Genomic DNA, 27,343 nt, shown 5'->3' with positions numbered 1-27,343 from the left:
TTAAAAATGATAAATTAGAGCCTCTCTGACAAATTTTTATCCATTTAGAGCAAGATTTGACAAAAATGGCTTTGACACAGTTTTTGACATAGTTTTTGACACAGTTTTTGCTCTTGATTTAGTTTTCAAAACAAAACTATGTCAAAGGAAATTTTTTTTTCAGTTTCAATTTTTTGGCAGTTTTGAGTTATAAAATGCGTAAAAATGATAAATTAGAGCCCTCAAACATCCATTTGGAGCAAGATTTGACAAAAATGGCTTTGACACAGTTTTTGACATAGTTTTTGATTTAGTTTTTAAAACAAAACTATGTCAAAGAAAAAATTTTTTTTTCAGTTTCAATTTTTTGGCAGTTTTGAGTTATAAAATGATTAAAAATGATAAATTAGAGCCCTCTGACAAATTTTTATCCATTTGGAGCAAGATTTGACAAAAATGGCTTTGACACAGTTTTTGACATAGTTTTTGACACAGTTTTGCTCTTGATTTAGTTTTCAAAACAAAACTATGTCAAAGTAAAATGATTAAAAATGATAAATTAGAGCCCCATGACAAATTTTTATCCATTTAGAGCAAGATTTGACAAAAATGGCTTTGACACAGTTTTTGACACAGTTTTTGCTCTTGATTTAGTTTTCAAAACAAAACTATGGCAAAGAAAAAATTTTTTTTTTCAGTTTCAGTTTTTTGGCAGTTTTGAGTTGTAAAATGATTAAAAATGATAAATTAGAGCCCTCTGACAAATTTTTATCCATTTGGAGCAAGATTTGACAAAAATGGCTTTGACACAGTTTTTGACATAGTTTTTGACACAGTTTTTGCTCTTGATTTAGTTTTCAAAACAAAACTATGTCAAAGGAAAATTTTTTTTCAGTTTCAATTTTTTGGCAGTTTTGAGTTGTAAAATGATTAAAAATGATAAATTAGAGCCCTCTGACAAATTTTTATCCATTTGGAGCAAGATTTAACATTGAAAAAAGTTGATTTTAATTTTTTCGAATTTTTTCAGTTGAACCATCTTGGAAAAATTTTATGCGAAAGTTTAGATACAGCCTCCGAGTAAATTTTTCTTGAACAAATTTCGAAGGAAATAATTTTTTTCAAAAAATTTTGATATTTCGATTTAAAAAAAAAATATTCGTAGCAATGTGATATTTTTTTTATTTTTCATGATTTAAAAAAAAAATATTAAGTGACGTACAATGCGTGACTTTGCGAAGCTTTTAAAAGGTTAATGATGAACAAAACAAATTTTTTAATGTGAGTGCAAATTAATTGATCGTACAAATAATGTTAATAATACATGACGTGAGAAAAAAAAGTATGGATCTAATTTATTCGGCGCCTGCAGCCATTTGGGAAGGAGCTGGCACATCCCCGTCTCCTCGTTTCTTCGATCCCGAGACAATGTCATCAATACGAAGCAGCAAAATTGCCGTTTCAACAGCTGTCTTGTAGACTTGCAACTTCACGGAGAGCGGCTCCCAGATGCCCTTGACCTTCATGTCGACAATTTCGCCGGATTCGCCGTCAATGCCCCACGTGCATGGTCCCGTATCGCCATGCGATGCATGTTTGGCACGCAATGCCGTCAAAGTACGAATTGTATTTGCGCCGCAATTTTGCGCCAAAGTACGGGGAATAATTTCCAGAGCTTGCGCAACTGCCTTGTACGGACCCTGAATTTGTTTCTTGTTCAAAATTTGTGACAATGCCATCTCGATGGCGCCACCGCCGGGCACAAGACGCGGCTCAAGTACGAGATTGCGAGCTACATGAAGTGCATCTTGCAAATTTCGCTCCGTTTCGTTGAGAACGTCTTTCGAGGCGCCACGCAAAAGGATCGTGCATGCCTTCGGGTCCTTGCATTCCGTGATAAAAGTGAAATATTCGTCACCCATCTTCTTAATTTCGAACAAACCGCATCCCGTGCCGACATCTTTCTCGGTAAGTTCTTCCGTGCGATTGACAATTGTAGCGCCACAGGCACGAGCAACACGGAGATTGTCCGTTTTACGTAAACGACGAATTGCTGTGATGCCCGCTTTGACTAAATAATGTTGCGCCAAGTCAGAAACGCCCTTTTCGGTGAACACCAAGTCCGGTTTGACGGCAATGATGTCGGCGCAAACTCGAGCAACGTATTCCTCTTCCAACTGCAGGAGCTTCGTGAAATCTTGTTCGCCCACAATTTCGACATTCGTTTGACTTTCGCCTTTTTTGTACTCCAACGAGCAATCCAACAACACAATTCGCGGATTTTTGATCATACGTCGCATTTTGGGATGCGTGACATCTTTGTTGATCATGACACCCTTCAAAACGCACGAATCGTCGATCGAGCCACCGGGAATCTTCTCGACTTTCGCATATTTCTTCAAATCGATTTCCGTGCGCCCATTTTCCGTCAACATTACCGTCTCGACGGCATCCAGGGCAATTTGCACCGCCAAATCGGACCAGCGCCCAATGAATTTTGTGCCGACGCACGATTTCACGACCTCTTGCAGCTGTTTCTTGTTGTTGCGGTCCAAGGCGATGCTGCACGTTTCCATCGCTTTGATAATGTCTTCCAAGGCTTCACGGTATGCACGAATAATGAGAGTCGGATGCAGCTGTTGATGCAAAAAAGGCTCCGCTACAGCAAGCATCTCGCCTGCCAAGACAATGACGGAGGTGGTGCCATCGCCGACTTCCTCGTCTTGCGTGCGAGCGATTTCAATCATACTTTTGGCAGCTGGATGTTGCACGGTGATTTCTCGCAAGATTGCATTACCGTCATTGGTCATCACGATGCCACCCATGGGATCCATCAACATTTTTAACATCGCTTGGGGACCCAAACATGTGCGAATCAAGTCAGCAATTGTCTAAAAATGAATTTTTTCATTAGTTTTCGCGAAAAATCAAAGAAAATCTCGAAAATTCGAAGGAAAAAATTAAAACATGAGACTTTTTTTTGGTTAGTCATACCTTTCCGGCATTGATGTTTTCCAGCTGAACCTTTCGACCGGATTCTCGCTTGGTATTTTGGCCTGAAACGAAAAGTTTTTAATGAAAATAGGAAAATCTTCCATTAAATTTCGATTTTCACTCACTTAAAACCAGAATTGGGGCTTGTCTTCCGAACATTTTTGTATTTTCAGGGAATAATTTTCAAGTCACACTTCTGCTTTTTAAAGTTCTCCGTACGGCTGTCAAAAAATGAGCATGAAATCTGTGGGAACGTACGACACAAAGGCGTGAAAATGAAACAGAAAGCAGAATTATTTGAAAAATTTACGGTTTTTATTAGTCATCGAGGTTGTAAATTTTGTCCAAGAGCTTTTTAATGAAGAATCTCGAAGTTATTTCCTTAATTTTGTCCAATTCGTCATTTTGAGGATCATTTTTTGGAAAATCTAATTGAAAATTGATCCCGATTTGGTTGAAAATGTCCGAACAAGGTACTTCATCGAGGCTTTTACCACTTTTATGTAAAGTTGATTGATATTCTAAAATTAAAAAAATAAAAATTTGTATTTTTTTGCGTTAAAATTTTAAAATTTACCTTTAAGTTTGGTAAATAATGGTTTTGAATCGTCTTTTGGAAGCGATTTTTGTTCAGAATTGTCTTCGTTCTCTATTGAATATTTTTTCCATTTATTAAAACTGATCGACAAGAGATCAATAAGAGCTGAAAACGCCACAGAATTCATTGCTTCCTCTTTAGTCTTTGAAATTCTGTAAAATTTGGAGTCAAGCCATTCGATTATTGCTTCGTACATTTGATTTCCTTTCACATCGCACGTATTGACAGTCATTCGTGCAGTTCCTCGATGTGTTGCTTCCCAAAATTCATGCGGTGTCAACGTTTCTGTATCATTTTTGTTGAGAAATTCTACAAAAAAATTTTTTTTTAAATAATTTTGAAGAAAATTTTGAATAAAAAAAGTCAAAACCTTTCGCATTTGCCTTTAACGCTTCCAGCTCGGTCTCGAATGTCTTCTCTTTATCAACTTTGCTCTTGATGATGTCCTTTAAAGTTGTTCGTTCAACCAAAAATTCATTCCATTCGTCACTCGTTATGTCATAAACATCAAATAAAACCACAGCAGCAACTTTATTTCGCGAATCATCACGATTTGTACCAATTTCACGAAAAGTTCGGCCATTTCTCAACACGATCGAGGACAAAAAGTTGTTGGAAGTTAAAGCAACTGTTTTAATTGGCCATAAAACGCCCACTAGTTGATACCAAAAATTTTGAGGCGATAATTTCTGACCTTCTTGGGTCTTCAGAATATCTTAAAATATAAAAAAAATATTTAAAATTTATTTTTTTAAGCTAAAAATGTCAAAAAATTACCAAATCCTCTTTTTTTGATCGCAGAAATCGAAAAATCGTCCTTCATTAAATTAATTTTTGGTTCAACAACTTCAACGGTCTCCGATTCAAGGCACAAATATTCAACAGTTACTTTTTCAGAGTCCTCTTCACATGAGTTTTCGGTATTTAAAGAAGCTGAACTCATGTTAGGTGTTGACGGACTGTCGAAAAATGCACTAGATGGGTAGTCACTTTGATCGCATCTCTGAAAAACTCGGGTTTTTGTGAAATTCCATACATTCCAATGGGGATGCTGCAGATTGAACATGTGAAGTAAGGCCAACTCGGCCACAGCACGTCTTGTTCGGTGACGTCTGCCTCTGGTTGCGATAAATATTTGATCGTGACAACGAATTCGGGTTTCCGTTAAATGGTTTTCAGTTGTTACTTCCTCGATTGGATATTTTGGACCGAATTTATTCCACATTTTATCAGCATGAGGTTTGAGATTTGTCTTGAATTTTTCTGAAAAATATTTATTTTTTATTAATTTTTTTTAATAAATTTTATTTTTGACTTTCCATTTTTCTATATTTTAAATATAGGATTTAAAAAAAAATCTTTAACAAATTTTAAATATAAAAAAAATTCTTTAAAATTTTTTGTACTTTTTGATTGAAAAACCATAAAAATAGCTATTTAATATTAAAATAATAGAAAAAGTTAACTTCACTTGCTTTATTATCATTTTTTTTCTTTTTTTACAATTTTGATTTAAAATACGAAAATCACTGTAATTTAAATTAAAATAGTGTTTAAATGTCAAAAAAATTAATAAAAAAAATAAAATAAAAAAAAATAAATTAAAAAAAATTAAAATCACTTAATTCAAAAAAAATTAAAAATTAATTTAAAAAATAAAAAATTTTTTTAAAAATAAAAAATTAATTTAAAAAAATAAAAAATTAATTTAAAAAAAATAAAAAATTTAAGTAATTTAAAATTAATTTAAATTTAATTTAATTTAATTTAAAAATAAAAAATTAATTTAAAAAAATAAAAAATTAATTTAAAAATAAAAAATTATTTTAAAAAAATCAAAAATTAATTTAAAAAAATAAAAATTAATTTAAAAATAAAAAAAATTAACTTTAAAAAATAAAAAATTAATTTAAAAAAATTAAAAATTAATTTAAAAAATAAAAAAATATCAAATTTGTTAAGAAAAATATCCATTATTCTGGATTTTCAAAATTTTATGGAAAATTTTAGAAAAATGTTTATAAAATAATAATTTTTCCTGCTGCTAAAAACCGAAAACATTCAAAAATTCTATGAAATTTAATATTTTTTTAATTTTTACCTTGAATTTGTCTCTGAACTTCATCAAAGTTATCGACAGGATCACAAAACTCCAAATTCGTTACCCAATATCGATCCCAAAGTGTCAGCGTGATATGGAAATAATTATAAAACATTTTGTACAAAGCTATTTCCTTTGATTCATCTCTAGTTCTGCCGTTTCCTTCAAATGTCACGCCATCAAAAGTGATTACAGCTTTGTCTCCCGAGGGAAAAGTGATGCAGTTGCATAACGAAGAGCAAAAATGGATCATCGACCAAAATTTTGATGGTGTCATATGTTTATTGAACGCATCATTTTTGATGAGATCTAAAAAAAAACAAAAATTTAATCATGAATCAAGCAAAAAATCTGTCCGAAACTTACTTCTGGCCTTTTTCAAGCACGATTTTGGTGACAATTTCTTAAAATGATTTCCCAAAGTCTCTTTTTCGACTGCAACTTTCATCAATGGGACCGTCGTTGCTGCCTTCTTCAACAATTCCAGTTTAATTTTGAAGTCGAATTTACCTTCAACTGAAATTATTTCATCGTTGACGGTCAAAGAAGCGATTTTTATTCCTTTTTTCTTTGTCTCTACCGCAATTTTGCGATAAAGGAACGCGAGAAAGTTTATTTCGTCTTCGGAGAAAATTTCTTCCGCTGGTTTTAAGAACTCCAATGGGTCGTCGTGGTTTTTCTTGAGTTCCGGCAAAAGTTGTCGGCAAATAAATTCGACGCGTTGTTCAAAGGGATGATTTTTTGTCAGAACAAAACTAATTAATGCTTTGTAGGTCGCCACACGAGCTGTTTCTCCGTGCATTCTGTAAAATGGTCTGACACTCAATTTGATCACTTCATTTTTTGCGGCGCTTTTTGATGCATTGATAGCTGTGATTGTCTCGTTATTTATCTATTTTAACAACAAAAAAAATTAATTTTATTATTTTTTTAACGAAAAAAAAAACTTACACAAATCGCAGCTTTCCACTGATCTCTTAACTCATAAAATTCCAATAAATCCACAAGTTTTTGACAAACCTTGGCGTACGACAATTCCTCATAAACCGGCAACGAAATATCACAAAGGGCTTTCAAGGCCATCGCGCTTGCCTGATTATCGGGATATTTTTCGATTCCTTTGTTACTTTCGGCTTTGAACATAAAACCCTCGCATTGTAAAGTTGTTTGGTACGTTGTTGGTGATAATTTGTGGATGAATTCGGCATCCGGGAATATTTCCGTGACAATTTTCTGTGCATTTAAATTCTTCAAAAAGTCATTTTGCAAGAAATTTCTGATAAAATCTGAAGAAAATAATAAATTTATTGTTTAATTTCGATAATTTAGCTCGACTTACTGATTGTTTCGTCACGGTTGGCTTTAATTTGATCTTCGTTTAGAGGATTTTTGGCAGAAACTTCCATTTTTCAGCTGCGAATAAAGGAAGATTTGTTTTTATTTACAATTGAAGCGCGAATTTGTTTTTAAAAGTCACCTGTAAAGTCGACAAAAGCGGATTTTTGTGTAAAATATATGAAACCTCCAAACGCTGATTTTTTTGTTTCGTCAAATATCGACCCAATATGAACAGAAATGAACTTTAGAATGAATATTTATTCAATTTTAGGCTTAAACTGGTCAAAAAGTGACTTGTTAAATTTATCAGCGTTTTTACTTCCAAACGCTGATTTTTTTGTTACGTCAAATATCGACCCAATATGAACAGAAATCAACTTTAGAATGAATATTTGTTCAATTTTAGGCTTAAAATTGGTCAAAAAGTGGCTTGTTAAATTTATGGTCAAAAAAACGTCAAATATGACCCAATAAAAAAAATCTTTAGAATGAATATTTATTCAATTTTAGGCTGGTCAAAAAGTGATTTTTTTTGTTTACGTCAAATAACAGAAATCAACTTTAGAATGAATATTTATTACGTTTTAGGCTTAAAATTGGTCAAAAAGTGACTTGTTAAATTTATCAGCGGAAAAACGCTGATTTTTTTGTTTCAAAAAGTCCAATTTGAAAAAGAAATCATCTTTAGAATGAATATTTATTCAATTTTAGGCTTAAAACAGGTCAAAAAGTGACTTGTTAAATTTATCAGCGTTTTTACTTCAAAACGCTGATTTTTTTGTTACGTCAAATATCGACCCAATATGAACAGAAATGAACTTTAGAATGAATATTTATTCAATTTTAGGCTTAAAACTGGTCAAAAAGTGACTTGTTAAATTTATCAGCGTTTTTACTTCCAAACGCTGATTTTTTTGTTACGTCAAATATCGACCCAATATGAACAGAAATCATCTTTAGAATGAATATTTATTCAATTTTAGGCTTAAACTGGTCAAAATTTTTTGAACTTCAAAACGCTGATTTTTTTGTTACGTCAAATATCGACCCAATATGATCAGAAATCATCTTTAGAATGAACATTTATTCAATTTTAGGCTTAAAACTGGTCAAAAAGTGACTTGTTAAATTTATCAGCGTTTGAACTTCAAAACGCTGATTTTTTTGTTTCGTCAAATATCGACCCAATATGAACAGAAATCATCTTTAGAATGAATATTTATTCAATTTTAGGCTTAAAACTGGTCAAAAAATGACTTGTTAAATTTATCAGCGTGACTTTAAAAACTTCTTCAAATGCTGATTTTTTTGTTTTATCAAATATCGACCCAATATGAACAGAAATGAGCTTTAGAATGAATATTTATTCAATTTTAGGCTTAAAACTGGTGTGACTTGTTCAAAATTTATCAGCGTCTTTTGAATTTTCAAAACTGGTCTGAGTTCAGCGTTTGAACTCCAAACTCTGATTTTTTTGTTTCGTCAAATATCGACCCAATTGAACAGAAATCCTCTTTAGAATGAATATTTATTCAATTTTAGGCTTAAAACTGGTCAAAAAGTGACTTGTTAAATTTATCAGCGTTTGTACTTCCAAACGCTGATTTTTTTGTTTCGTCAAATATCGACCCAATATGAACAGAAATGAACTTTAGAATGAATATTTATTCAATTTTAGGCTAAAAGTGATCAAAAAATGACTTGCAAAAAAAATCAGAGTTTGAACCTCCAAACTCTGATTTTTTTGTTACGTCAAATATCGACCCAATATGAACAGAAATGAACTTTAGAATGAATATTTATTCATTTTTAGGCTTGAACAGAAAACTGGTCAAAAAAGTGACTTGTTAAAAATTTACTTCGTTTGACTTCAATTTTAGAGCTTCAAAAACGCTTGATTTTTTTGTTACGTCAAATATCGACCCAATATGCACAGAAATGAACTTAAGAATGAATATTTATTCAATTTTAGGCTTAAAACTTTGTAAAAAAATCAGAGTTTGAACCTCCAAACTCTGATTTTTTTGTTTCGTCAAAATATTTATTCAATTTTAGGCTTAAAAGTGATCAAAAATTGACTTGCAAAAAAATCAGAGTTTTTACCTCCAAACTCTGATTTTTTTGTTTCGTCAAATATCGACCCAATATGAACAGAAATCATCTTTAGAATGAATATTTATTCAATTTTAGGCTTAAACTGGTCAAAAAATGACTTGTAAAAAAAATAAGTTAAAATTAACTTCCTTCTTCTTTAGTTGGATATTTTTTTTTTATTTTTGGACCTTTTTTGAGTTTCATTCAAAACGGAAAATCTTAGATTTTGAATAAAAAAACATTTTTATAAAAAACATAAAATTTGGTAATTTGTAATTTATTCTCATACAAAAAAAAAATTATTTGGTAAATATCACGAGTTAAATTTTTGTACGTTTAATAGTCCAAAGCGTATGCCTTGTCCATTAACTTTTTCACAGCAAATCTGGAAGTAATTTCCTTAACATGATCTAAATCCGGGTCATCAGTTTCATATTCAAATTTGAATTTAATTCCAATTTTTTGGAAAATTTCCGCGCAAGGAACGTCATCTAATGACAATTTTTGCTCAAGAAGTTGTTTGTGGTAATCTAAAAAAAATTAAAAATTAACAAAAAATTATTTTAAAACTAAAAAAATCACCTTTTAACTTTTGTAAGCAAGATTTTTTTCCAGTTTCATCTTCTTGAACTGAATTTTTCTCGATTTCAATGTCATCTGTTCCAATAATTAGCCCAATTTTTTCGATGTGTTCGAATGCAGCGACGATCGTAGCATCTCTTGCTTCTTTTTCTGTGGAGCCTTCGCCGAAAACATTGTGCTCGTTAACGATTACGGACATCTGGAAGCCAGTTACGACATCTGAAAGGGACGGATCAATGGTGACGGGGAAGATTTTTGAGTCGATTTCTTTTAAAAGTTGCCATTCATCGTTTGTTAGAACAGGCGATGAGGAGTGTTTGAATCTAAAAATGAATTAAAATTAGAAAAAATATTAAATAATGGAAAAATCTTACATTAAATATGAACTTCGTATGTAGTGAGGGGATAAATTAGTCAATACTGCTTGAATTCGCTTGATTAAAGGCTCATAGAAAATAATATCTTCGAAGTTTTTGGACTCTGATGCTTCGGAAGGTGCTTCAAAAGTTTCTTCAATTTTGGTTTCTTCCAATTTTTCGCTTATTTTTTCAATTTTAGCCTCTGAAGATGCTTTAAATGTTTCTTGAACCTGAATTTCTTCTAATTTTTCGGTTAATTCTTTTATTTTAAATTCAGAAGATGCTTCAAAAGTCTCTTGAACCTCAGTTTCTTCCAATTTTTCTTCATTTTCTTCAATTCTGGATTTTGTATTTTCATCTTCTTCATTGAAATCAAGTTCAAGCAACTCATCAAGAGCTTTACAAGCCACTCCTGTCTCTGCTTTCATCTCGTCCCAGTCTTCGTTAACGAAAATTTGGTCGTGAAATTCAATCGTTGACACATATTTCTTCTTCTTTGAATGAAATTCCGTCATAATTTTGTATTCCAGATGACTTTTGACTGTTTCATTCCACAATTGCGTGGGATCAGATACTTCCTCGTTGTTATCAATGATCTCTCGGGCAATGGATTTCAGTTCATCGAGTATTTCCATCTTCTTTTCGGGAGATATTTTGTTTTTATTTGAAGGAATTATTTGTGGGACTTCCTCTTCAGGTGCTTTTTCTTCAGATTTTTCATCGTTTTTGTCAGTAGAAGGTTCTTTAAGTTCATTTTTTGTTGGAATTGCTGATGGCAAAGCTGATGTAACGACTTGAGTTTTTTTCGACGACGAATATTCCGCCCAATATTGGAAATAAATTCCAAAAAGGGCACTTAAAGCTCGTACAGCGACTTTATTTTTGGATTTTTTCTCGTTTGCATCGACATCGGAGTAGGTTCGGTCATAGAAAAGGATTTGAGAAACGATGCGATCTCCGGATTTTTCAGTTTTAATTGGGTATTTTGACTCTGTGATCGAGTTCCATAAGTCAACTGGATTTACTTGGATGTTTTTGTTACGATTTGATAAGATATCTAAAACGAAAATTTAATTAAAATATTTCTTAAATTAAAATTGAATTAAAATAAAAAATTGTTTTTCAAAAAATTTTAATTAATTAATTTTTTTATCATAAATTTAATTAATTTAATTTTTTTTTTCAAAATTTATTTTAAAAAATGCGCAAAAAAATTAATTTAATTTAATTTAATTTTTTTTTATTAAAAAAATTAATTTAATTTATTTTTTTTTTATTAAAAATTTTAATTTAATTAATTTAAAAAATTAAAATTTTATTAAATAAATTAAAATTTTTAATAAAACAAAAATTATTTTTTAATAAAAATTTAATTTTTTTTTCTCACCTGTTGCCCGTTTTGAAAGGTATCTCAATTTTTCAGCCTTTTCCGTAGCGTCACTATTTCTTCTTTCACTCCGAGCTACGGAAGAAACACTGCTCGATCTACTGCTGGAAGACGATTGCACGACTTTTGGCTCAAAATAACTCCATTTTGACACAGAAATTCCGAAGAGTTCTCTCAAGGCAGTCAAGGCAACTCCTTGTCTCGAGTAACTTTCATCCTGATTTTCCACTGAAAATGTCTTGTCATGAAAAATTATCGTAGAAGTGTATCCCGCATTCGATTTTTTAGTGATAATTTGATAATCTGGTTGAGTTAAGGCATGCCATAATTTTCCCGGATTCCAAGATTTTTGGTCATAATTCGGAGAAAGAAAATCTTTTAAGCGAGGTTCTAATTTTTTAACGGCAGAAATTCGTTGTTCAGACTTATTTTCAGCAGAAATTTGATTTTTTTCATCAGAAATTTGAATTTTCTCAATTTTCTGATTTTTGTCTTTATCGGAATTATTCGTTGGAAGACAAACTCCAAACAAATTGATTAAAGCCATTTTAGCAACTTCATGTCTTGATTCCTTTTCATCGCTGTGCTCGGCAGTGAATGTTTTGTCATGAAAATGTAATCTCGAAGAAAAGCCTCCGTTGACGGGTTTTGTCAAAATTGGGAAACTTGGTTGGGTTAAGCCATGCCACAAATTCAATGGAGTCCAATATTTTTGGTTGTACATATTTGGCGATAAAAATTCCTTCAAACGTGGTTCTAATTTTTTTATAGCTGCAATTCGTTGTTCGGAGTTCTCTTGTTTAGTCAAATATTCTGATGGACTGATTCCAAAAATATTTTTAATTGCAATTTTGGCAACTTCGTGTCTCGATTCATGTTGATTTGAGTGTTCAGCGGAAAAAGTCTTGCCAAAGAAAACAATCGTCGATTTGAATCCTTTTCCACTTTCGATTGTTTCAAAGGGATAATGTCCCATTGTTGAATTATTCCACAATTGCGAAGGTTTCAAGTTTTTATAAAGCAAAGATTTTTTTAGACGTTCTTCATACACTTTTATGGCAGCAATTTCCTCCTCAGATGTTTTTTCTTCGACAACTTTTTTCTTTTCATAATTTTGTTGTGGCAAAATGATTCCCAATAATTTGTCCAAAGCTGTTTCTGACACTTTTGTACGAGATTTTGCTTCGTCCATATTTTCTTCCTTTATCTTTTTACCGTAAAATTCGATGGTTGCCAAAAATGCACCTTGAGGAGTTTGTTCAACTTCAATTGGATGCTTGTCTCCAACTAATTTTTGCCAAAATTTGTCAGCTGCGAGATTTTTAGTGGTCGAATTCAGCATTTCTAAAACAAAAAAAAATATTGAAATTAATTAAAATTAAAATTAAAATTAAAATTAAAATTAAAATTAAAATTAAATTAAAATTAAAATTAAAATTAAAATTAAAATTAAAATTAAAATTAAAATTAAAATTAAAATTAAAATTAAAATTAAAATTAAAATTAAAATTAAAATTAAAATTAAAATTAAAATTAAAATTAAAATTAAAATTAAAATTAAAATTAAAATTAAAATTAAAATTAAAATTAAAATTAAAATTAAAATTAAAATTAAAATTAAAATTAAAATTAAAATTAAAATTAAAATTAAAATTAAAATTAAAATTAAAATTAAAATTAAAATTAAAATTAAAATTAAAATTAAAATTAAAATTAAAATTAAAATTAAAATTAAAATTAAAATTAAAATTAAAATTAAAATTAAAATTAAAATTAAAATTAAAATTAAAATTAAAATTAATTAATTAAAATTAAAATTAAAAAAATTAAAATTAAAAATTAAAATTAAAAAAAATTTAAAATTTTAAAATTAAAATTAAAATTAAAATTAAAATTAAAATTAAATTAAAATTAAAATTAAAATTAAAATTAAAATTAAAATTAAAATTAAAATTAAAATTAAAATTAAAATTAAAATTAAAATTAAAATTAAAAATTAATTAAAAAAAATTTAAAATTTTTTCGAAATTTTTTAAAACAAAGAATTACCTTTAGCTCTGTTGTAATAAATTTTAGTAGCTTCAAGTCGTAATTTTTCAACATTTTTCAAGTCTTCTTGTTTTTTGGTGACTTTATTCCAATGTGGAAGATGAATTCCTAAAATCTCTTTACATGCCAAGGCTGCAACTTTTTGACGGCTCTCCTTCTTGTTTTCATTTTTAACTGAAAATTTTTCGTCAAAAAATTGAATTTCGGAAATGAATCCTTTGGAAGTGTTGGTTGTTTGAATTAAATATTTTGGGGCTGTTGCCATGCTCCAAACTTCAGTTGGTTGAACATTTTCTATTTTATATTTGATGCTTTTAAGATGGTCTAAAATATTTTTTTTTTATTTTAAAAAACAAAAACAAAAAAAAAATTATAAAATTCTTACTTTGAGCCCGATTTTTACACAAATTCATTTCAACTTGTTTTTCTTTGGTTTTATCAGTTCCATTGGAAGTTATTTGATTCGAGGTACAATGAATAATTTTACTTGAGTCCCCTAAAATCTCATCCCAAATCCTGTAATTTACGTTAAAAAGTTCTTTCATGGCACGACAAGCAACTTTTTGACGTGATTTGTCTCGATCGGAGCTACTTTCGGTGAAAATTTTTCCGTAATACTTGATTGTTGATACAAAATTACGTTTTTCATCGACAATTGTATCAATTGGAATTTGGCTGAGCGTTATTTTGAACCAAATAATTGATGGATATTGAAGACGAGGGTCATTTTCGGAATATTCTTTCAGAAATCGATCCTTGTACAATTCCAATTGGTCAGATTTCGTTTCAGATTTTGAATTTTTTTCCGCACAAACAGTTGAATTGTCTTTTTTTAATGCATTTTTAGCTAAAATTTTGTCGAAAACCTCATAAGCAGCTAATATGACTTCATTTTTAGCATGAAATTCCTTCATTGAGGGTTTTGACCTTATAAATTCGTCATTTAGGTTAATGCTTGCCTCAAAAAGATGATCATGTCTTTTATGGGTGTTGATTGCTTTTTCGAAAAACAAAAGTTGCGTCTTTTCCGATTCATCTAATACGTCATCAGTTGCGTAAAATGGCGTTGAAGGATCATTTTTAGTTCTCATACATTCAAAGACGAAACGAATGCGATCGATTAGAGGATCTTCTTTCTTCACTAAGGCACGAACGAGACTTTTTCTGTTTTCTTCAATCGTATTTTGTACGTTTTTCCTGAAAATATGTTTGAGAGCCTTTTCCAGCAATTCTTTTTTTCCGTCATTGAGGTTACGGGAAATAGTTGATAACGTTTCTCCATCAATCTAAAAAGCAAAAAATTGTAAAAAATCAATAAAATTAAAATTTTTTAGTAATTCAATGTTTTTTTACATCGATTCTTGATATGTAATTAACAGTTGGCGCAACTCCTTTTGTGGTGTGTTTAATTTTACTTTCAAGTTCTTTACGTTTTGCTTCTTTATCTAACTCGTAGAATTTTAGTGACAGACCAAACAACTTTTCAAGAGCTATTATTGCTGCTTTTGTCGCTGCAGAAAGTTCATCAACACCTGAAAAATAATTTTTTAATTAAAATTTTTGTGAAATTTATGCCCCTTTAAATTTATTTCGATTTCTAATACAAAAAGATCAGTTTTTAAAAAAAATTAAATTATTTTTTTTAAATATTAAAAAAAAAATTTTAAATATAATTTAATTAAATACCTTGCTTAGTAAAATTATTCAATTTTTAAAATAAAATTCGGATTTTAAGTTATAAAAATTCTTAAAAAATTTTTTAAAGTAATTTTTTTTAACATAAATTTTCAAGAATTTTTTAAAAATATGAATAAAATATATTTTTTAAACAATTTTAGTATTTTATTAACTCAAAGTATGTCCTTACTTTATCTAATTTTTTTTTAATTTCTAAAAAATTTTGAAAAAAATAAAAAAAATATTTTTTTTTAAATTTATATTTAAATTATTCTGAAATTTTGATATTTTTAGCCCAATTAAAAAAAATTAAAGTCTAAAAATCAAAAAAATAATTAAAAACAAAATAAAATAATAATTACCAATTCCCTCGAATTTCCAACCTCTCCACAGAATTGTAGCTCTAACGGAAGAATCAAAAATTGTTTCACTAAAACAAACGTAGTTCAGTGTTTTATGCAAAATTGTCATGGCATCGTTATTCTTGAGGTCATTTTCTTCCAAAAGCCTTTTTGCATGTTCAAATGCTTCCTTTTTGAGCACTTCGACACTTTTCTTGTCACTTTTATCCGCATATTGCATCCGCATGAAAGATAAAACGACGTTATCCGCTATTTTAGAGACTACATTATCAGTCATTTCACGCAAGGAAATTTCCATTGCTGCCAAAATCAGACTCATTTTAGCATCTAACAACGAATTTTTGACTCTGAACATGTCTCTGCCATCCAAATTCAGACAGGCAACATATTCTTCGACATCTGTTTTGGCAAGAAGTACATTAAAAGTCCTCATGCTGTCAAGCAATTTTTGCATTTTGTTTCTTTCGATAACAGATAAGACACCATCCGTGAGTTTCAAATGATTTTCTTCTGTTGTCAAGTTTTTTAAGACAAATTCAATGCGTTTCTCCAGGGAACTGGTCTCAGAAATGGCCAAACTGATGAACGTTTTTCGACAGGTGTCTTTAATTGGTCTTGAATCTCTCTCATAAAGGAAATTTTTCAAGTCTTCTGTCCAAATGGCGTCATGAGCTTCCTTTTTTGATGAACCAAAAGCACTCATTGTCTTATTTTCCAACTAAAAAATACAAAAAATTGTTATTTTGGGCTATTTTAAGACAAAAAATTGTAATTTCAGGACTTACGGAGAATGTAACCTTCCATTTTTGGGAAAAAATCTCGTATTGAAAGTATTTTTCGTACTTTTTGTACAAATCATCACTAGTTGGAGGCTCATAGACCGGCAATGCTATATTGAACATGTGCATCATTGCAGCTGAAGCGACTTTTCTCTTGGCAAATAGTCCACAATTGATGTCCTCGTCCTTTGAATGAATACTTTGCGCGGTAACAACACAACTTTTCCACGAAAAAACGTATTTTGGATTCCTTTCCAACGGGTCAAGAGTGTATTTGGCATCTGGTATCACATTTTCCAAGATTTCCAAAGCAAAAAAATCTTTCATTCCTTTGTTGGATATCCTTTGACGAATGTATTCTACAAAAAAATTGTTAAAAAAAATATTTTTTTTTATGGAAAATTTAAAATTCCTACGAATGGCTTGTTGTTTTGCTTCAAAAAACTCCAAAAACTTCGGTTGATTTGTCGCTGGAACTCGTAAAGGGCTCTTTTCAACAGGTTTTTCCGGTTGTTTACTGTCGTTGTTGCCCATGTTTTACGTTTCAACAATAGAGGGAAATTTTTTTTGACGAAATTTTTGATTTTTTTGATCCACACAAGTTAAGACTTCATGAAATTAGTTGATTATTTAATGAATGACACTGAATTTTAGGCTTTAAATTAATAAATAACGAAAATCCGATCTTAAAATCAGAGAAAATTCAATAAATTTACAGGATTGTTTTTGTTTCACAACTTCAAGTTGCTACAGTGTTCCCTTTAATGTCAATCAGAGCGGGTTTTTTGTTGTCCGGTAATACTGTCGTTAACCGCCATCGACTTTTGACGTTATTCTGCTTGATTATTTTTTTAATTTGTGATTTTTTGTGTGTTTTTAATCCAAAATTAGGTAAAAAAATGATTTTTTTTTGTCTAAAAATTATTAAAAATTTGAAAAAATCAAAATTTTTTGTAAGAAATTATTTTATTTCACCTCTTTTACAGCAATGGACGTCTGCAAAACACCTCCCCGTGCAATCCCGAAGCATCTAAGACCCAAAGTTGGGTCATTTACGACACCTTTGAAGATTCCGGCGACGCCCCAACTCAAAAAACTCGGCTACGGAACGGGCGTTGAAGTCTTGCGAGTCGAAAGATCCAAAATGGGCGCCGTACGAAGTCCCTGGGCGATCAAACGTTTGAATAAAAAGTGCGATAAGACGTATGCGAAGCTCTATAACAAGCGATTAATTGATGAAGCAAGCATTTTAAGGAAATTAGAGCATCCAAATATCGTCGGATTTCGTAATATCTTGAACGACAAGTGCGGAAACACAATTCTCGCGATGGAAGACGGCCACAAATCGCTGGGAGACTTGCTCGAAACACGATTTGAGGGAGATTTAGGTCCCTTGGAAGCGGAAAAAATTACTCGAGTTTGCGTTGATGTCGCCCATGCATTGCATTATTTGCATTTTACCGTCTCTTACATGCATGGCGACCTGAAATCCTATAACGTCTTGGTGAAAGGTGACTTTGATGTCTGTAAACTTTGTGATTTTGGCGTAAGTCAACCGCTCGACAAGGATGGCTTCATCGATATTAAAAATTATCCCGATGCACGTTACGTCGGAACAGATCTCTGGTCAGCGCCCGAAGTTTTTTCCGAAGACATGGAAATAGTCGGCACAAAATCCGAAATGTTCTCTTACGGGTTGGTAATTTACGAGATGTTGGCATTGACGGCGCCTCATATTGGTGGATTGATGGATGAACCGGAGCCAGTTGACGATTCAGTTATTTCGGTGAAAGACAGCGACGATGAGGGTGAAAGCGAGTTGGAAAAAAGTATCACGCCACTTTTGGGTACAAGACCTCCGCTTCCGGATTATCTCTTTGGACCGGAATACAATAATATCCTCGGATTATTCTTTATTTGCACGAATCAAGAGCCAGATGAACGTCCTTCAGCGAAAGAATGCATTATTTATTTTGACAGTTGTAAATCCGAGTGAAATCAAAAAAAAAAAATGACGAATGACTTTGAGAGTGAAGTTAAATTTTAATATTTTTTTATGAACGTAAGGATTTTAAGTCAACTTAGTTTTTGTTAAGTCATAAAATATTTTATATTAAAAACTTTCCTTTTTTTCCATTTTATTTTGAATTTTAAAAAATTTAATTTTATTTTTAAAAAATTGATTTTATTTTAAAAAATTTAATTTTATTTTAAAAATTATTTTAAGAAAATTCTTATTATTTTGTTCAAAAATTACATTACCAAATTTTGCGTTTTAGAAAAATTTAGTTAAAAAAATCATTTTTTTAAATTGTTTGTGAAGCCAAAAAACTCAAAATTTAATTAATTAAATCATTAAGCAAATCTTAATGATTTTATTCAAAAAAAAAAAAAAAATTCCCAAAAACTTTATGAAAATCAGTTCAAATTTTTTACTCATTGACTTAAGATTTTAACCTAAGATCACAAAATATATTTTTTTTTTCATTTTTTAATCATATTTTTAAAGATTTTTTTTAGCAAATGTCAAAAGTTTTTAGGCCTGATTTTTTGTGTTTATACATTTTTTTTATTTAAAAAAAAATATTTTGTAGAAAAAAATATTTTGTAAAAAAAAATTAATTTTTAACTAATTAAAATACCTAATTAAAAATATTTTAATTTTTTAATTAATAAATTTAATTTTTAATTTAATTTTTAAAAAAAATTTCAAAAATTTTAAACTGATTTAACTTTTTATTTGATATTAAGAAAAATTTAAAAATATTTTAAAAAACGTTAAATTTTTTTTTTTCAAAATTGTCTGACGCGAATTAATTTTTGACATATTTTTGAACTTTAAAAAAATAATTTAATTTTTAAATAAATTAAATAAAAATATTTTTTTTTATTATTTTTGTTTTTGACTTAGGACTCTTCTTGAATAACACAAAGAAAAAATCTCAAAAAAATTAAATTAATAATTTCAGCAGAAAATATTAAAGGACTTAACACTAACTTACTTGACTTAAAATCCTTAAGTTCATGAAAAAAAAACTTACATGTTTGACCAGTTTAAAAATAAAAATGACGTAGTTTAAGTAAAAAGCAACAAAATTGAACATTATTGATAATTTTTATTCAACCCTTTATATATTTTAAAGATACACTTTTTTTTTGTTTCCTATCACTATCTACTTAATCTTAAGATCCAAATTAGTATTTACAAAAAAAGATACTTTTTGCCGGCCGTTTTCAATTATTTTTATAAAAAATACGCAATAAACTGATGTTTGTTTTCTGCTGTCATCTGTAGAATTTTATTATTTCATAAATTATTTGATAAGCTTTTATCAAATACAAGTCAATTCATAACAAGGTACACGTACACTCTCTAGTTAAAAAATAAAAATAAGTTATCAAGTCTCTAAGAATTTTGTAAAAGTTGTTTTTTTTCCACGAAATTGCAATTATTTACATCTGCCGTCACTTTCTTATTTATTTTTTTTTTATTGCACCACTCTTAATTTTGTTTTTTTTTTGTCTAGTTTGGATTTTGGAATTTTTTTTTATTTTATTGGACGATTCGTAACTCCATTTTTTGTGAATGCTGTGAAATACAAAATTGACACAATAAGAAAGGTGTGAAAGGCAGTTCAAAAAATTAGAAGAAAAAAAAGAAAAATTAATGAATGTAACGAAAAATGCAACAAAAAAGTGTTTTTGAGAGAGAAATTTGTAGCACAGTGAAAGCAATTTAAGGTAATTCTCATTTTTTCAGCCGATTGAGTGGTGCTTTTGTGCTAAAAATTCCGAAATGAAGCTTTTTAATTTAGTAACAAGATTCACACGCGAGACACTAACCAATAGTTTTTCATTGGGGGACCTCGTAAGTCTTCCTTACGTCGAAAATCGAGCCCGTTTTTGACACAAATGAGGTCCTTCATAAGACAATGTACTTTGGATAAAGATATATTATAAAAGATTAATTAATTTTTGTCTGTTATTCCTGTTTTTATGGGTTAATTTTGTCTAATTTCTATTTTTTTATGAATGGAAGAATGATTTGGAAGCTGATTGATTGTAAAAAAAAATATCTACAAACTAATGTTTCTCGTTTTAAATGTAATGCAATGCAATGTTACAACTAAAAATCGCATCAAAATAATAATAGTTGTAAAAAAAATGAGAGATAATCATTTTAAACCATGATTCATTGTTTGACACGAACTTTTGTCTCCTCTTCCTCCGAAGTCGACGTCGAATTCGGTGACGTCGAGTCTGGATCTGATGACGGAGATTTGTCTGACGAGGCTTCACGTTTCATGTAAATCGGAGGACTCTTACCGCCGACCGAGTCCTCGGTAATATGCACGGTTTTCACGTCGGAGCCAGGCACTTCGAACATCACATCGAGCAGTAGGGATTCCTTAAAAAAAAAAATGGAAATTTAAAAGAAATTCGTGAAAAATTGGAAATTTTTCTTACCATAATCGCTCGCAAGCCACGTGCACCCGTTTGTCGTTCCTGCGCAAGGGTTGCGATCGCTTTCAATGCTTCTTGGTCGAATGTCAAGTCGACTTGATCCATGCCGAGAAGGGCACGGTATTGAGGTACCAATGCATTTTTCGGCTCAGTCAATATCCGGACAAGCATTTCGACATCCAAGCTGTGGAAAGGTACCAAAACGGGGAATCGACCAACAAATTCCTGTAAAAGAAAATAAAAATTTATTTTAAAAAAATATTTAAAAAATTTTAAAACATAAAAAATCATAAAAAAATTTAATTCGAATGAACCTAATTCATATATTAAAAAAAATAATTATTAAATTAATTAAAAATAAATTTTATAATTAATTATTTTAAATATGTTTTTAAAATAAATTATTAAATAATTAAATTAATTGAAAAAATGAATTAAAATTAATTAATTTTTTTTAAATATTAATTTTAATTAATTAATTTTTATTAATTTTAGTAATTTTAATTTTTTTTTAAATTTAATTTTTTTTTAGATTAATCTGCTATATATTTCAATTTCAAGTCAATAAAAAAAATTAAATTCAATATTTAAGAAAAAATCATGAAAAAAAAATTAAAACTTACAGGAATCATTCCAAATTCAACCAAATCGCGCGCCTGCACTTTTCTCAAGTTAGCATCTCGTTCCGCTTGATCGTCATCCATTGGCGCTGCGGAAGCTTGAGCCGCTCTCCGACCTTCTGACGAATTGGCGGGCATGCCAAAACCGAGATACTACAAAAAAAATCCATGTTTTTCATCAAAAAAAATTATTTAAAAATGAAAAACTTACTTTTTCATTGAGACGTCGTGCAACAAGTCGATCAAGACCTGTGTAAGCTCCTGACGCCACAAAGAGGATGTTCGTTGTGTCAACTTGTACTGTTTCTCCGCGCAATTTTCGAGGACTGTTCTTTTCGGGGACATTCACGATCGTTCCTAAAAATATTTTTTTATGAAGTTTTGTTTGAAATTGATAAAATTTTTAAGGAAATTCGTACCTTCAAGCATTTTTAACATGCCTTGTTGTACTCCTTCGCCGCCAACATCTCGAAGTTGATGAATTCCAGGTACGGCACCGATTTTGTCGACTTCATCGAGGAAAACAATACCTGTTTGTGCGCGTTCCACACTGAAATTAAATTTAAAAAAAAATAAATAAAATTTATTTTTGTTAAGATAAATTTAAAAAAATTGTATCGATAAATTTTTAATTATTTTTTATTATTAATTTTTTATAAATCAAAATTTTATTAAATTTATTTTTTTAGAAAAAAAAATAAATAGAAAATTATGTCAATTTTTAATTTTTATCATAAGAAAAAAAATATATTTATTTAAATCAATTTTTAATTTTTATCATAAGAAAAAAAAATATTTATTTAGAATTTTCCTTAACCATTTTGGAAAAATTTTTTATCAAGTTAAATAAAAATTTAGAAAAAAATTAAATCAAAAACTTTAAATATTTTGAAATAAATAATTTAATTTTGAGGAAAAAAATATTTTAAAAAATTTATTAAAAAATCGATATGGAAAAAAAAATAAAAAAAAATATAAGTTTTTGTAAGAAAATATCAAATAAAATTTTTTTTAATACAAAAAAAATTCAACTTTTAAAAAATTTTTAAAATTTTTTGTTAAAAAAAATAAATTTTTTACCTGTAATTGGCATCCTGCAACAATTTTGCTATCACACTCTCGATGTCTTCGCCGACATATCCCGCTTGCGTGAGCGTCGTACAATCACATATCGCAAAAGGAACATCCAAGCACTTGGCAATCGTTTGTGCGAGTAACGTCTTGCCGCTTCCCGTTGGCCCGAGCATCAAGATGTTACTCTTCTCCAACTTCAGATCGTGCGTCTTCTTATCGAGCAATTCGCTTCCCGGATGCGCATTTTGTGGCGGCGTTGGCGGCGGTCTTGGCACTTCTGTCGGCGTACTGCTCATCATCGTGTGCCCGATGCCCGAAATGTGCAGCAAATCGTTGCGCCCCACGACAGATTCCATCGGTTGTCCGCCATTCGCGGCATTTGGGGCAGTGGGTGTCGCTGGGAGATTGTGATAAATACGTTTGTAATGATTGTACACGGCAACCGAGAGAACTTTCTTGGCGAGATCCTGGCCGACAACGTGTCGATCGAGGTATTCCATGATTTTTTTGGGGGGCGGCGGGGGTTTTCGTTGTCCCTGTCGCGCATCTTCCTTCACTGTCTTCTTCGAATCGACTTCGCTGAGCACCACGAAGAAGTGATGACACTTTTCGCACTTGACAAAACGCGTTGAACTCACGAACGTTTCGACATTCGTGCATGGATCGCCGCATTTTGGGCACGATAACGTATTTTTGCCCTTTTTTCCGCCATCGCCACCGGATTTGCTGCCGCTGCCGCCTTCGTTCCCTGTAGTTGTATCTTTAGAGGATTTATCACAGACATGAGACAAGTGGAAGTGACGATGACTGCCATTGCCAACGGCTGAATTGCAAGGTTGTGTAGCCAAAATATACACAAGTCCTGCGAAAAAATAAAAAAAAAATCAACATTAACAAACAATGCAAAGCGATTTCCATTATTACAAAATCGTCGTCGTGCGAATTACATCTCAAGTACGAATAGCAATGCGAAATTTTTTCAAGATCAATGCGAACGAGATACCTGCACGACATACTCGATTGCACTCGATGCACTTTGGGAGTTTCGCGCTATACACGATGCACGTGTATGGAGAGATAAAGCAATCTTTTCATTAAATAATTGCATTAACACGATCGTGTGCAATTTCAATCTCGTGCTTTTGGAGGCTATGGTCAAGGAAGTCTGGCTTACAAAATTTCTTTTGTTGTTTTTTTTTGCGTCGCAGCTCTCTTTTTGTCAATTGTTTTGCAATACATTACACGACTCGTTGTAAATTTCGATCAAGATCTGTGATACGAGAAAAAGTCGTTGTCCTAATTTGCGACGGTGTCTGCCAAAAAATAAATTACGACGATCAAATGTCTCAATTTCTGTAAATTTACCTAATAATAGTAGTCGACAGACACGTAGTAAGGCGGTTACAATGCTTGAAAATGTTTTTTGGAATTTCTTTTTTTTATATTGTGGAAAAAAAATAAATAAATTAAAAATTTGAAATGAACTTTTTAGTTTCAGAAATGAGTTTTAAGCTGTAAAATTTTTTTTTTTTATTTTTGGAATTTTTTTTAAATTGTTTTCAATTCCTAAAAAAAACTTTTAAATTTTTGAAAAAAATGAACCTTTTAAATTTTAAAATAAATTCTTAGCTCTTGAAATAAATTTTTAGTTCTTGAAATGAATTTTTAGCTCTTGAAATGAATTTTTTAGCTCTTCAAATTAACTTTCAGCTCTTGAAATGAATTTTCAGCTCTTGAAATGAATTTTCAGCTTTTGAAAATAATTTTTAGCTCTTGAAATGAATTTTTAGCTCTTGAAATAAATTTTTAGCTCTTGAAATAAATTTTTAGCTCTTGAAATGAATTTTTAGCTCTTGAAATGAATTTTCAGCTCTTAAAATAAATTTTTAGCTCTTGAAATGATTTTTCAGCTCTCGAAATAAATTTTTAGCTTTTAAAATGAATTTTTAGCTCTTGAAATGAATTTTTAGCTTTTGAAATGAAAAAATTAAAATGAATTTTTAGCTTTTAAAATGAATTTTCAGCTCTTGAAATTAATTTTTAGCTTTTAAAATGAATTTTCAGCTCTTGAAATTAATTTTTAGCACTTGAAATAAATTTTTAGCTCTTGAAATGATTTTTCAGCTCTCGAAATTAATTTTTAGCTTTTAAAATTTTTAGCTCTTGAAATGAATTTTTAGCTCTTAAAATGAATTTTTAGCTCTTAAAATGAATTTTTAGCTTTTGAAATGAATTTTTAGCTTTTGAAATGAATTTTTAGCTCTTGAAATGAATTTTTAGCTCTCGAAATGAATTTTTAGCTCTTGAAATAAATTTTTAGCTCTTAAAATGAATTTTTAGCTCTTGAAATGAATTTTTAGCTCTTGAAATTAATTTTTAGCTCTTGAAATGAATTTTCAGCTTTTGAAATAAAATTTTTAGCTCTTGAAATAAATTTTTAGCTCTTGAAATAAATTTTTAGCTCTTGAAATGAATTTTTAGCTCTTGAAATAAATTTTTAGCTCTTGAAATAAATTTTTAGCTTTTGAAATAAATTTTTAGCTCTTGAAATAAATTTTTAGCTCTTAAAATGAATTTTTAGCTCTTGAAATGAATTTTTAGCTCTTGAAGTAAAATTTCAGTTCTTAAAATTAACTTTTAAAAAATGAACAAATTTCAAAAAATCTACAAAACCCAAAACTTTTTCATTAATTTTTTCAGCCTAATGCATTTTTTTTGTCTAAAACTGAATTACTCGCAATTTCATTTGTCCAAACACACTCACACACTTCAATGACCCGCGGGCAAGCCATTACTTAAAGACCAATCAAACCATGAAAACACTTTAATTTATTCATGTTTGTGTAGCAAGTGTTCCTTTTCTAGCGCTATTGTTTGCCGCAACAATGTTATGACATAAAATTAAAAAAAAAACATTTTTTTTCGAATTCAGGTCAGCAATGCGTCTCTCGGGCTTGTTACACTTCATTTCACGTATATTACGTTACTTTTTTTTGTCACTTTCCTACATTTCGTATTGACATGTACAAAAAGGGAATGCACAAGAACTGCATGATAATCAAGTTTGGCGATAAGAACTGGATTCACGGCGGGGTCAAAGTGCTTTTGTTGACCAAAATTTCACAAAAAAAAAATCACGACGCAGATCTTAATCGCTAAAAATAAATCATTCTGGCATCGCACTTGTATATATTTTTTTTCATAATATTTACCTACGTAGAACGAGATGCACACACAACAAAAACAAAAATAAATAATTTTGACGAAATTTTTCCATTAGATCGCGGGGCAAAAGACTTACCAGCTCGAATATTGGTCGTTTTGGGTTGAACTGCAAGTCTCCCGATGGTTAAACTACTCCTGACACTTCTCATCATAAGTATTCGATTGCAAAGTTAATAACAACAGAAAATAAACGTCTGTGAAAGAACAAAGAAAAATGATGAGAAATGGGCGATCACTCGAAAAATTTGCTCTTTTCTCGCACGGAACCTTTTTTTCCAAAATTATTCCGGGCACGGAAGTTGATTGTTCTTTTTTCTTTTCTAGTTTAATTTTTTTTGTTATATTTTTTTTTTTTGTAAAAAACACAAAGCGAGAAAATAAATTATTTTCTTGAGCAATAATGAAAAAAAATGGCAATTCCAATAAGAATTTCAGCGTATCCAAAATTGCATTGTGTATTTGCCACAACAAACGAACGACTGCAAACCACAAACAAACACTGCAAAATACTGAATTGACTAAGATCCAAGTGAAATTATTCAAGGTCTAATAACATATGACGCAACTAAAATTGATTTTCTCGCTGTGTGTTTATCACAAAAGTCGCATTTTGCGATGATAATGCCCGCTTATCCGTTGCACTCACTTGATCGCCAGGAACTTGATGGGTTCGAGAGTCGTTTTGCGCAGACTTGTTCGCAATTGTACCTTAATTTACGACGAATTTACTGAAATATTGACGAATTTGACGAAATGTTTTGATTGATAGGCAGACCAGATTTCTCAAATTCGACACGGGATAGTGCAAAGTCAGAATCAGCAGGTCACCTTTGGTCTGTGAGACGAATGAAAATGATGATACGGTGACCTGCTCGATGAAATTATTTGTTGACATCAATTGTTGCTCCGATTTTTGGTAATTTTTAGTGGGAAAAAGCGAATTACAAATAGGCAACGATGTCGAAAAGGACTGAAAAAGGTAAAAACTTTTAATTTTTAAATAGAATTCAATTAAAAATATTTTTTCTCGTCAAAAAACAGGCAGTTCAAAAACCATAGCAGCCGGCAATATTCTACGAAAAGACCTAAGACAATCAAAATGACTTATTTGAGCCAAGAGCTAGGAGCCAGAAACGTACAAACGAGTTATTAACTATGACGAAGGAGCAAATAAGATGAATTTCTCACGGGACATGAAAAGTTTCGTTACCATCTAACACGAATGAGACTCGTAGAAACTGCAAAGCATTTGTTGTCCAATTGTACAAAATATTGAGGCAAAAGGAAAGAAATTTTACCAATTTACTTCTTAAAACTATCAAAACATGCAGGATATTGGCTAAAAATAAATCTTCAAGTTTTTACATGAAATTAAACGAAGCACCATCATCACTTCGAAACTGCGTACAACTTTCATGGAAGAGTAACGCGAAACTCGAATGATCTGCACGTCAATTCACGTCTATTCGCGGAAAACGGAGGCATGGCGCCAATCACAAAAGCGTCTGTCGAATTCAACGCACTTGATGACGTACTAAAAACACTGGTTCTCTAGATATTTTTAAGAATGAATTAAAACGAATTATCCTCGAAGAGAACGATATCTTCCATGAATTATCTCCTTTTAAGTTTTTGAATTAAGTAAATAGTATGTGATGTAT

The 27,343-nt window shown here is 30.4% G+C and overlaps 5 protein-coding genes across 13 annotated transcripts; 1 reads left to right on the top strand and 4 right to left on the bottom strand.

Moving 5' to 3' along the window:
• Positions 1-1,137: 1,137 nt before the first annotated feature.
• Positions 1,138-3,195, bottom strand: LOC134828133 (T-complex protein 1 subunit gamma). Its single transcript, XM_063841112.1, has 3 exons — positions 3,099-3,195; positions 2,974-3,035; positions 1,138-2,870 (listed from the first exon to the last, which is right to left on the bottom strand). The coding sequence occupies exons 1-3, from the start codon at positions 3,130-3,132 to the stop codon at positions 1,335-1,337; spliced, it is 1,632 nt and encodes a 543-aa protein (XP_063697182.1). The 5' UTR covers positions 3,133-3,195; the 3' UTR covers positions 1,138-1,334.
• Positions 3,196-3,291: 96 nt separating this feature from the next.
• On the bottom strand, positions 3,292-7,100 carry LOC134837638 (uncharacterized). Its single transcript, XM_063853021.1, has 8 exons — positions 7,012-7,100; positions 6,624-6,958; positions 6,039-6,564; positions 5,673-5,981; positions 4,349-4,834; positions 3,942-4,286; positions 3,551-3,880; positions 3,292-3,494 (listed from the first exon to the last, which is right to left on the bottom strand). The coding sequence occupies exons 1-8, from the start codon at positions 7,076-7,078 to the stop codon at positions 3,292-3,294; spliced, it is 2,601 nt and encodes an 866-aa protein (XP_063709091.1). The 5' UTR covers positions 7,079-7,100.
• Positions 7,101-9,351: 2,251 nt separating this feature from the next.
• LOC134837637 (uncharacterized) lies at positions 9,352-17,002 on the bottom strand. Its single transcript, XM_063853019.1, has 10 exons — positions 16,716-17,002; positions 16,306-16,658; positions 15,521-16,238; positions 14,835-15,013; positions 13,867-14,767; positions 13,482-13,805; positions 11,433-12,776; positions 10,061-11,102; positions 9,687-10,009; positions 9,352-9,634 (listed from the first exon to the last, which is right to left on the bottom strand). The coding sequence occupies exons 1-10, from the start codon at positions 16,831-16,833 to the stop codon at positions 9,441-9,443; spliced, it is 5,496 nt and encodes a 1,831-aa protein (XP_063709089.1). The 5' UTR covers positions 16,834-17,002; the 3' UTR covers positions 9,352-9,440.
• A 103-nt stretch (positions 17,003-17,105) lies between these two features.
• Positions 17,106-19,666, top strand: LOC134828200 (lymphokine-activated killer T-cell-originated protein kinase). 6 transcript variants are annotated; one of them, XR_010161857.1, is made up of 3 exons: positions 17,106-17,190; positions 17,286-18,361; positions 19,353-19,666. XR_010161857.1 is itself a non-coding variant. In XM_063841215.1 (2 exons), the coding sequence occupies exon 2, from the start codon at positions 17,288-17,290 to the stop codon at positions 18,293-18,295; it is 1,008 nt and encodes a 335-aa protein (XP_063697285.1). In that variant the 5' UTR covers positions 17,106-17,190; positions 17,286-17,287; the 3' UTR covers positions 18,296-18,368. The 6 variants fall into 6 exon arrangements, 1 of the variants encoding a protein (XP_063697285.1); XR_010161854.1 differs by having other exon boundaries at positions 19,321-19,666; XR_010161858.1 differs by having other exon boundaries at positions 19,272-19,666.
• Positions 19,667-19,746: 80 nt separating this feature from the next.
• On the bottom strand, positions 19,747-26,470 carry LOC134828199 (ATP-dependent Clp protease ATP-binding subunit clpX-like, mitochondrial). Of its 4 annotated transcripts, XR_010161853.1 has the most exons (10): positions 26,329-26,470; positions 25,759-25,876; positions 22,464-23,319; positions 21,803-21,933; positions 21,595-21,740; positions 21,387-21,536; positions 20,767-20,988; positions 20,510-20,707; positions 20,143-20,236; positions 19,754-19,888 (listed from the first exon to the last, which is right to left on the bottom strand). XR_010161853.1 is itself a non-coding variant. In XM_063841211.1 (9 exons), exons 2-9 carry the CDS (start codon positions 25,832-25,834, stop codon positions 19,853-19,855), a joined length of 1,815 nt encoding a protein of 604 aa, XP_063697281.1. In that variant the 5' UTR covers positions 25,835-25,876; positions 26,329-26,470; the 3' UTR covers positions 19,747-19,852. The 4 variants fall into 4 exon arrangements, 3 of the variants coding, with proteins under 3 accessions (XP_063697281.1, XP_063697282.1, XP_063697283.1); XM_063841211.1 differs by lacking the exon at positions 20,143-20,236 and having other exon boundaries at positions 19,747-19,888; XM_063841212.1 differs by lacking the exons at positions 20,143-20,236; positions 26,329-26,470 and adding an exon at positions 25,950-26,188 and having other exon boundaries at positions 19,747-19,888.
• Positions 26,471-27,343: the final 873 nt, after the last annotated feature.

The sequence above is a fragment of the Culicoides brevitarsis genome, chromosome 1 (assembly GCF_036172545.1).
Source record: "Culicoides brevitarsis isolate CSIRO-B50_1 chromosome 1, AGI_CSIRO_Cbre_v1, whole genome shotgun sequence".
In the NCBI taxonomy this organism is placed as follows: domain Eukaryota; kingdom Metazoa; phylum Arthropoda; class Insecta; order Diptera; family Ceratopogonidae; genus Culicoides; species Culicoides brevitarsis.
The sequence above is the reverse complement of the archived record's forward strand: the minus strand, read 5'-3'. Positions and strand labels throughout refer to the sequence as shown.

Coding starts and splice junctions, on each gene's coding strand:
- LOC134837638 (XM_063853021.1), bottom strand. CDS start 7,078: ATGGAAGTTTCTGCCAAAAATCCTCTAAACGAAGATCAAATTAAAGCC. Junction 5,982..6,038: donor GTGCTTGAAAAAGGCCAGAA/GTAAGTTTCGGA, acceptor GTTTTTTTTTAG/ATCTCATCAAAAATGATGCG. Junction 3,881..3,941: donor GTTAAAGGCAAATGCGAAAG/GTTTTGACTTTT, acceptor ATTTTTTTGTAG/AATTTCTCAACAAAAATGAT.
- LOC134828199 (XM_063841211.1), bottom strand. CDS start 25,834: ATGATGAGAAGTGTCAGGAGTAGTTTAACCATCGGGAGACTTGCAGTT. Junction 21,741..21,802: donor CATGTTAAAAATGCTTGAAG/GTACGAATTTCC, acceptor AAATATTTTTAG/GAACGATCGTGAATGTCCCC. Junction 19,889..20,509: donor CGGAGGAAGAGGAGACAAAA/GTTCGTGTCAAA, acceptor TGTATTTCACAG/CATTCACAAAAAATGGAGTT.
- LOC134828200 (XM_063841215.1), top strand. CDS start 17,288: ATGGACGTCTGCAAAACACCTCCCCGTGCAATCCCGAAGCATCTAAGA.
- LOC134828133 (XM_063841112.1), bottom strand. CDS start 3,132: ATGTTCGGAAGACAAGCCCCAATTCTGGTTTTAA. Junction 3,036..3,098: donor AGCCCCAATTCTGGTTTTAA/GTGAGTGAAAAT, acceptor TTTTCGTTTCAG/GCCAAAATACCAAGCGAGAA. Junction 2,871..2,973: donor AAAACATCAATGCCGGAAAG/GTATGACTAACC, acceptor ATTCATTTTTAG/ACAATTGCTGACTTGATTCG.
- LOC134837637 (XM_063853019.1), bottom strand. CDS start 16,833: ATGGGCAACAACGACAGTAAACAACCGGAAAAACCTGTTGAAAAGAGC. Junction 16,659..16,715: donor AGCAAAACAACAAGCCATTC/GTAGGAATTTTA, acceptor ATTTTTTTGTAG/AATACATTCGTCAAAGGATA. Junction 9,635..9,686: donor TTGCTTACAAAAGTTAAAAG/GTGATTTTTTTA, acceptor AATTTTTTTTAG/ATTACCACAAACAACTTCTT.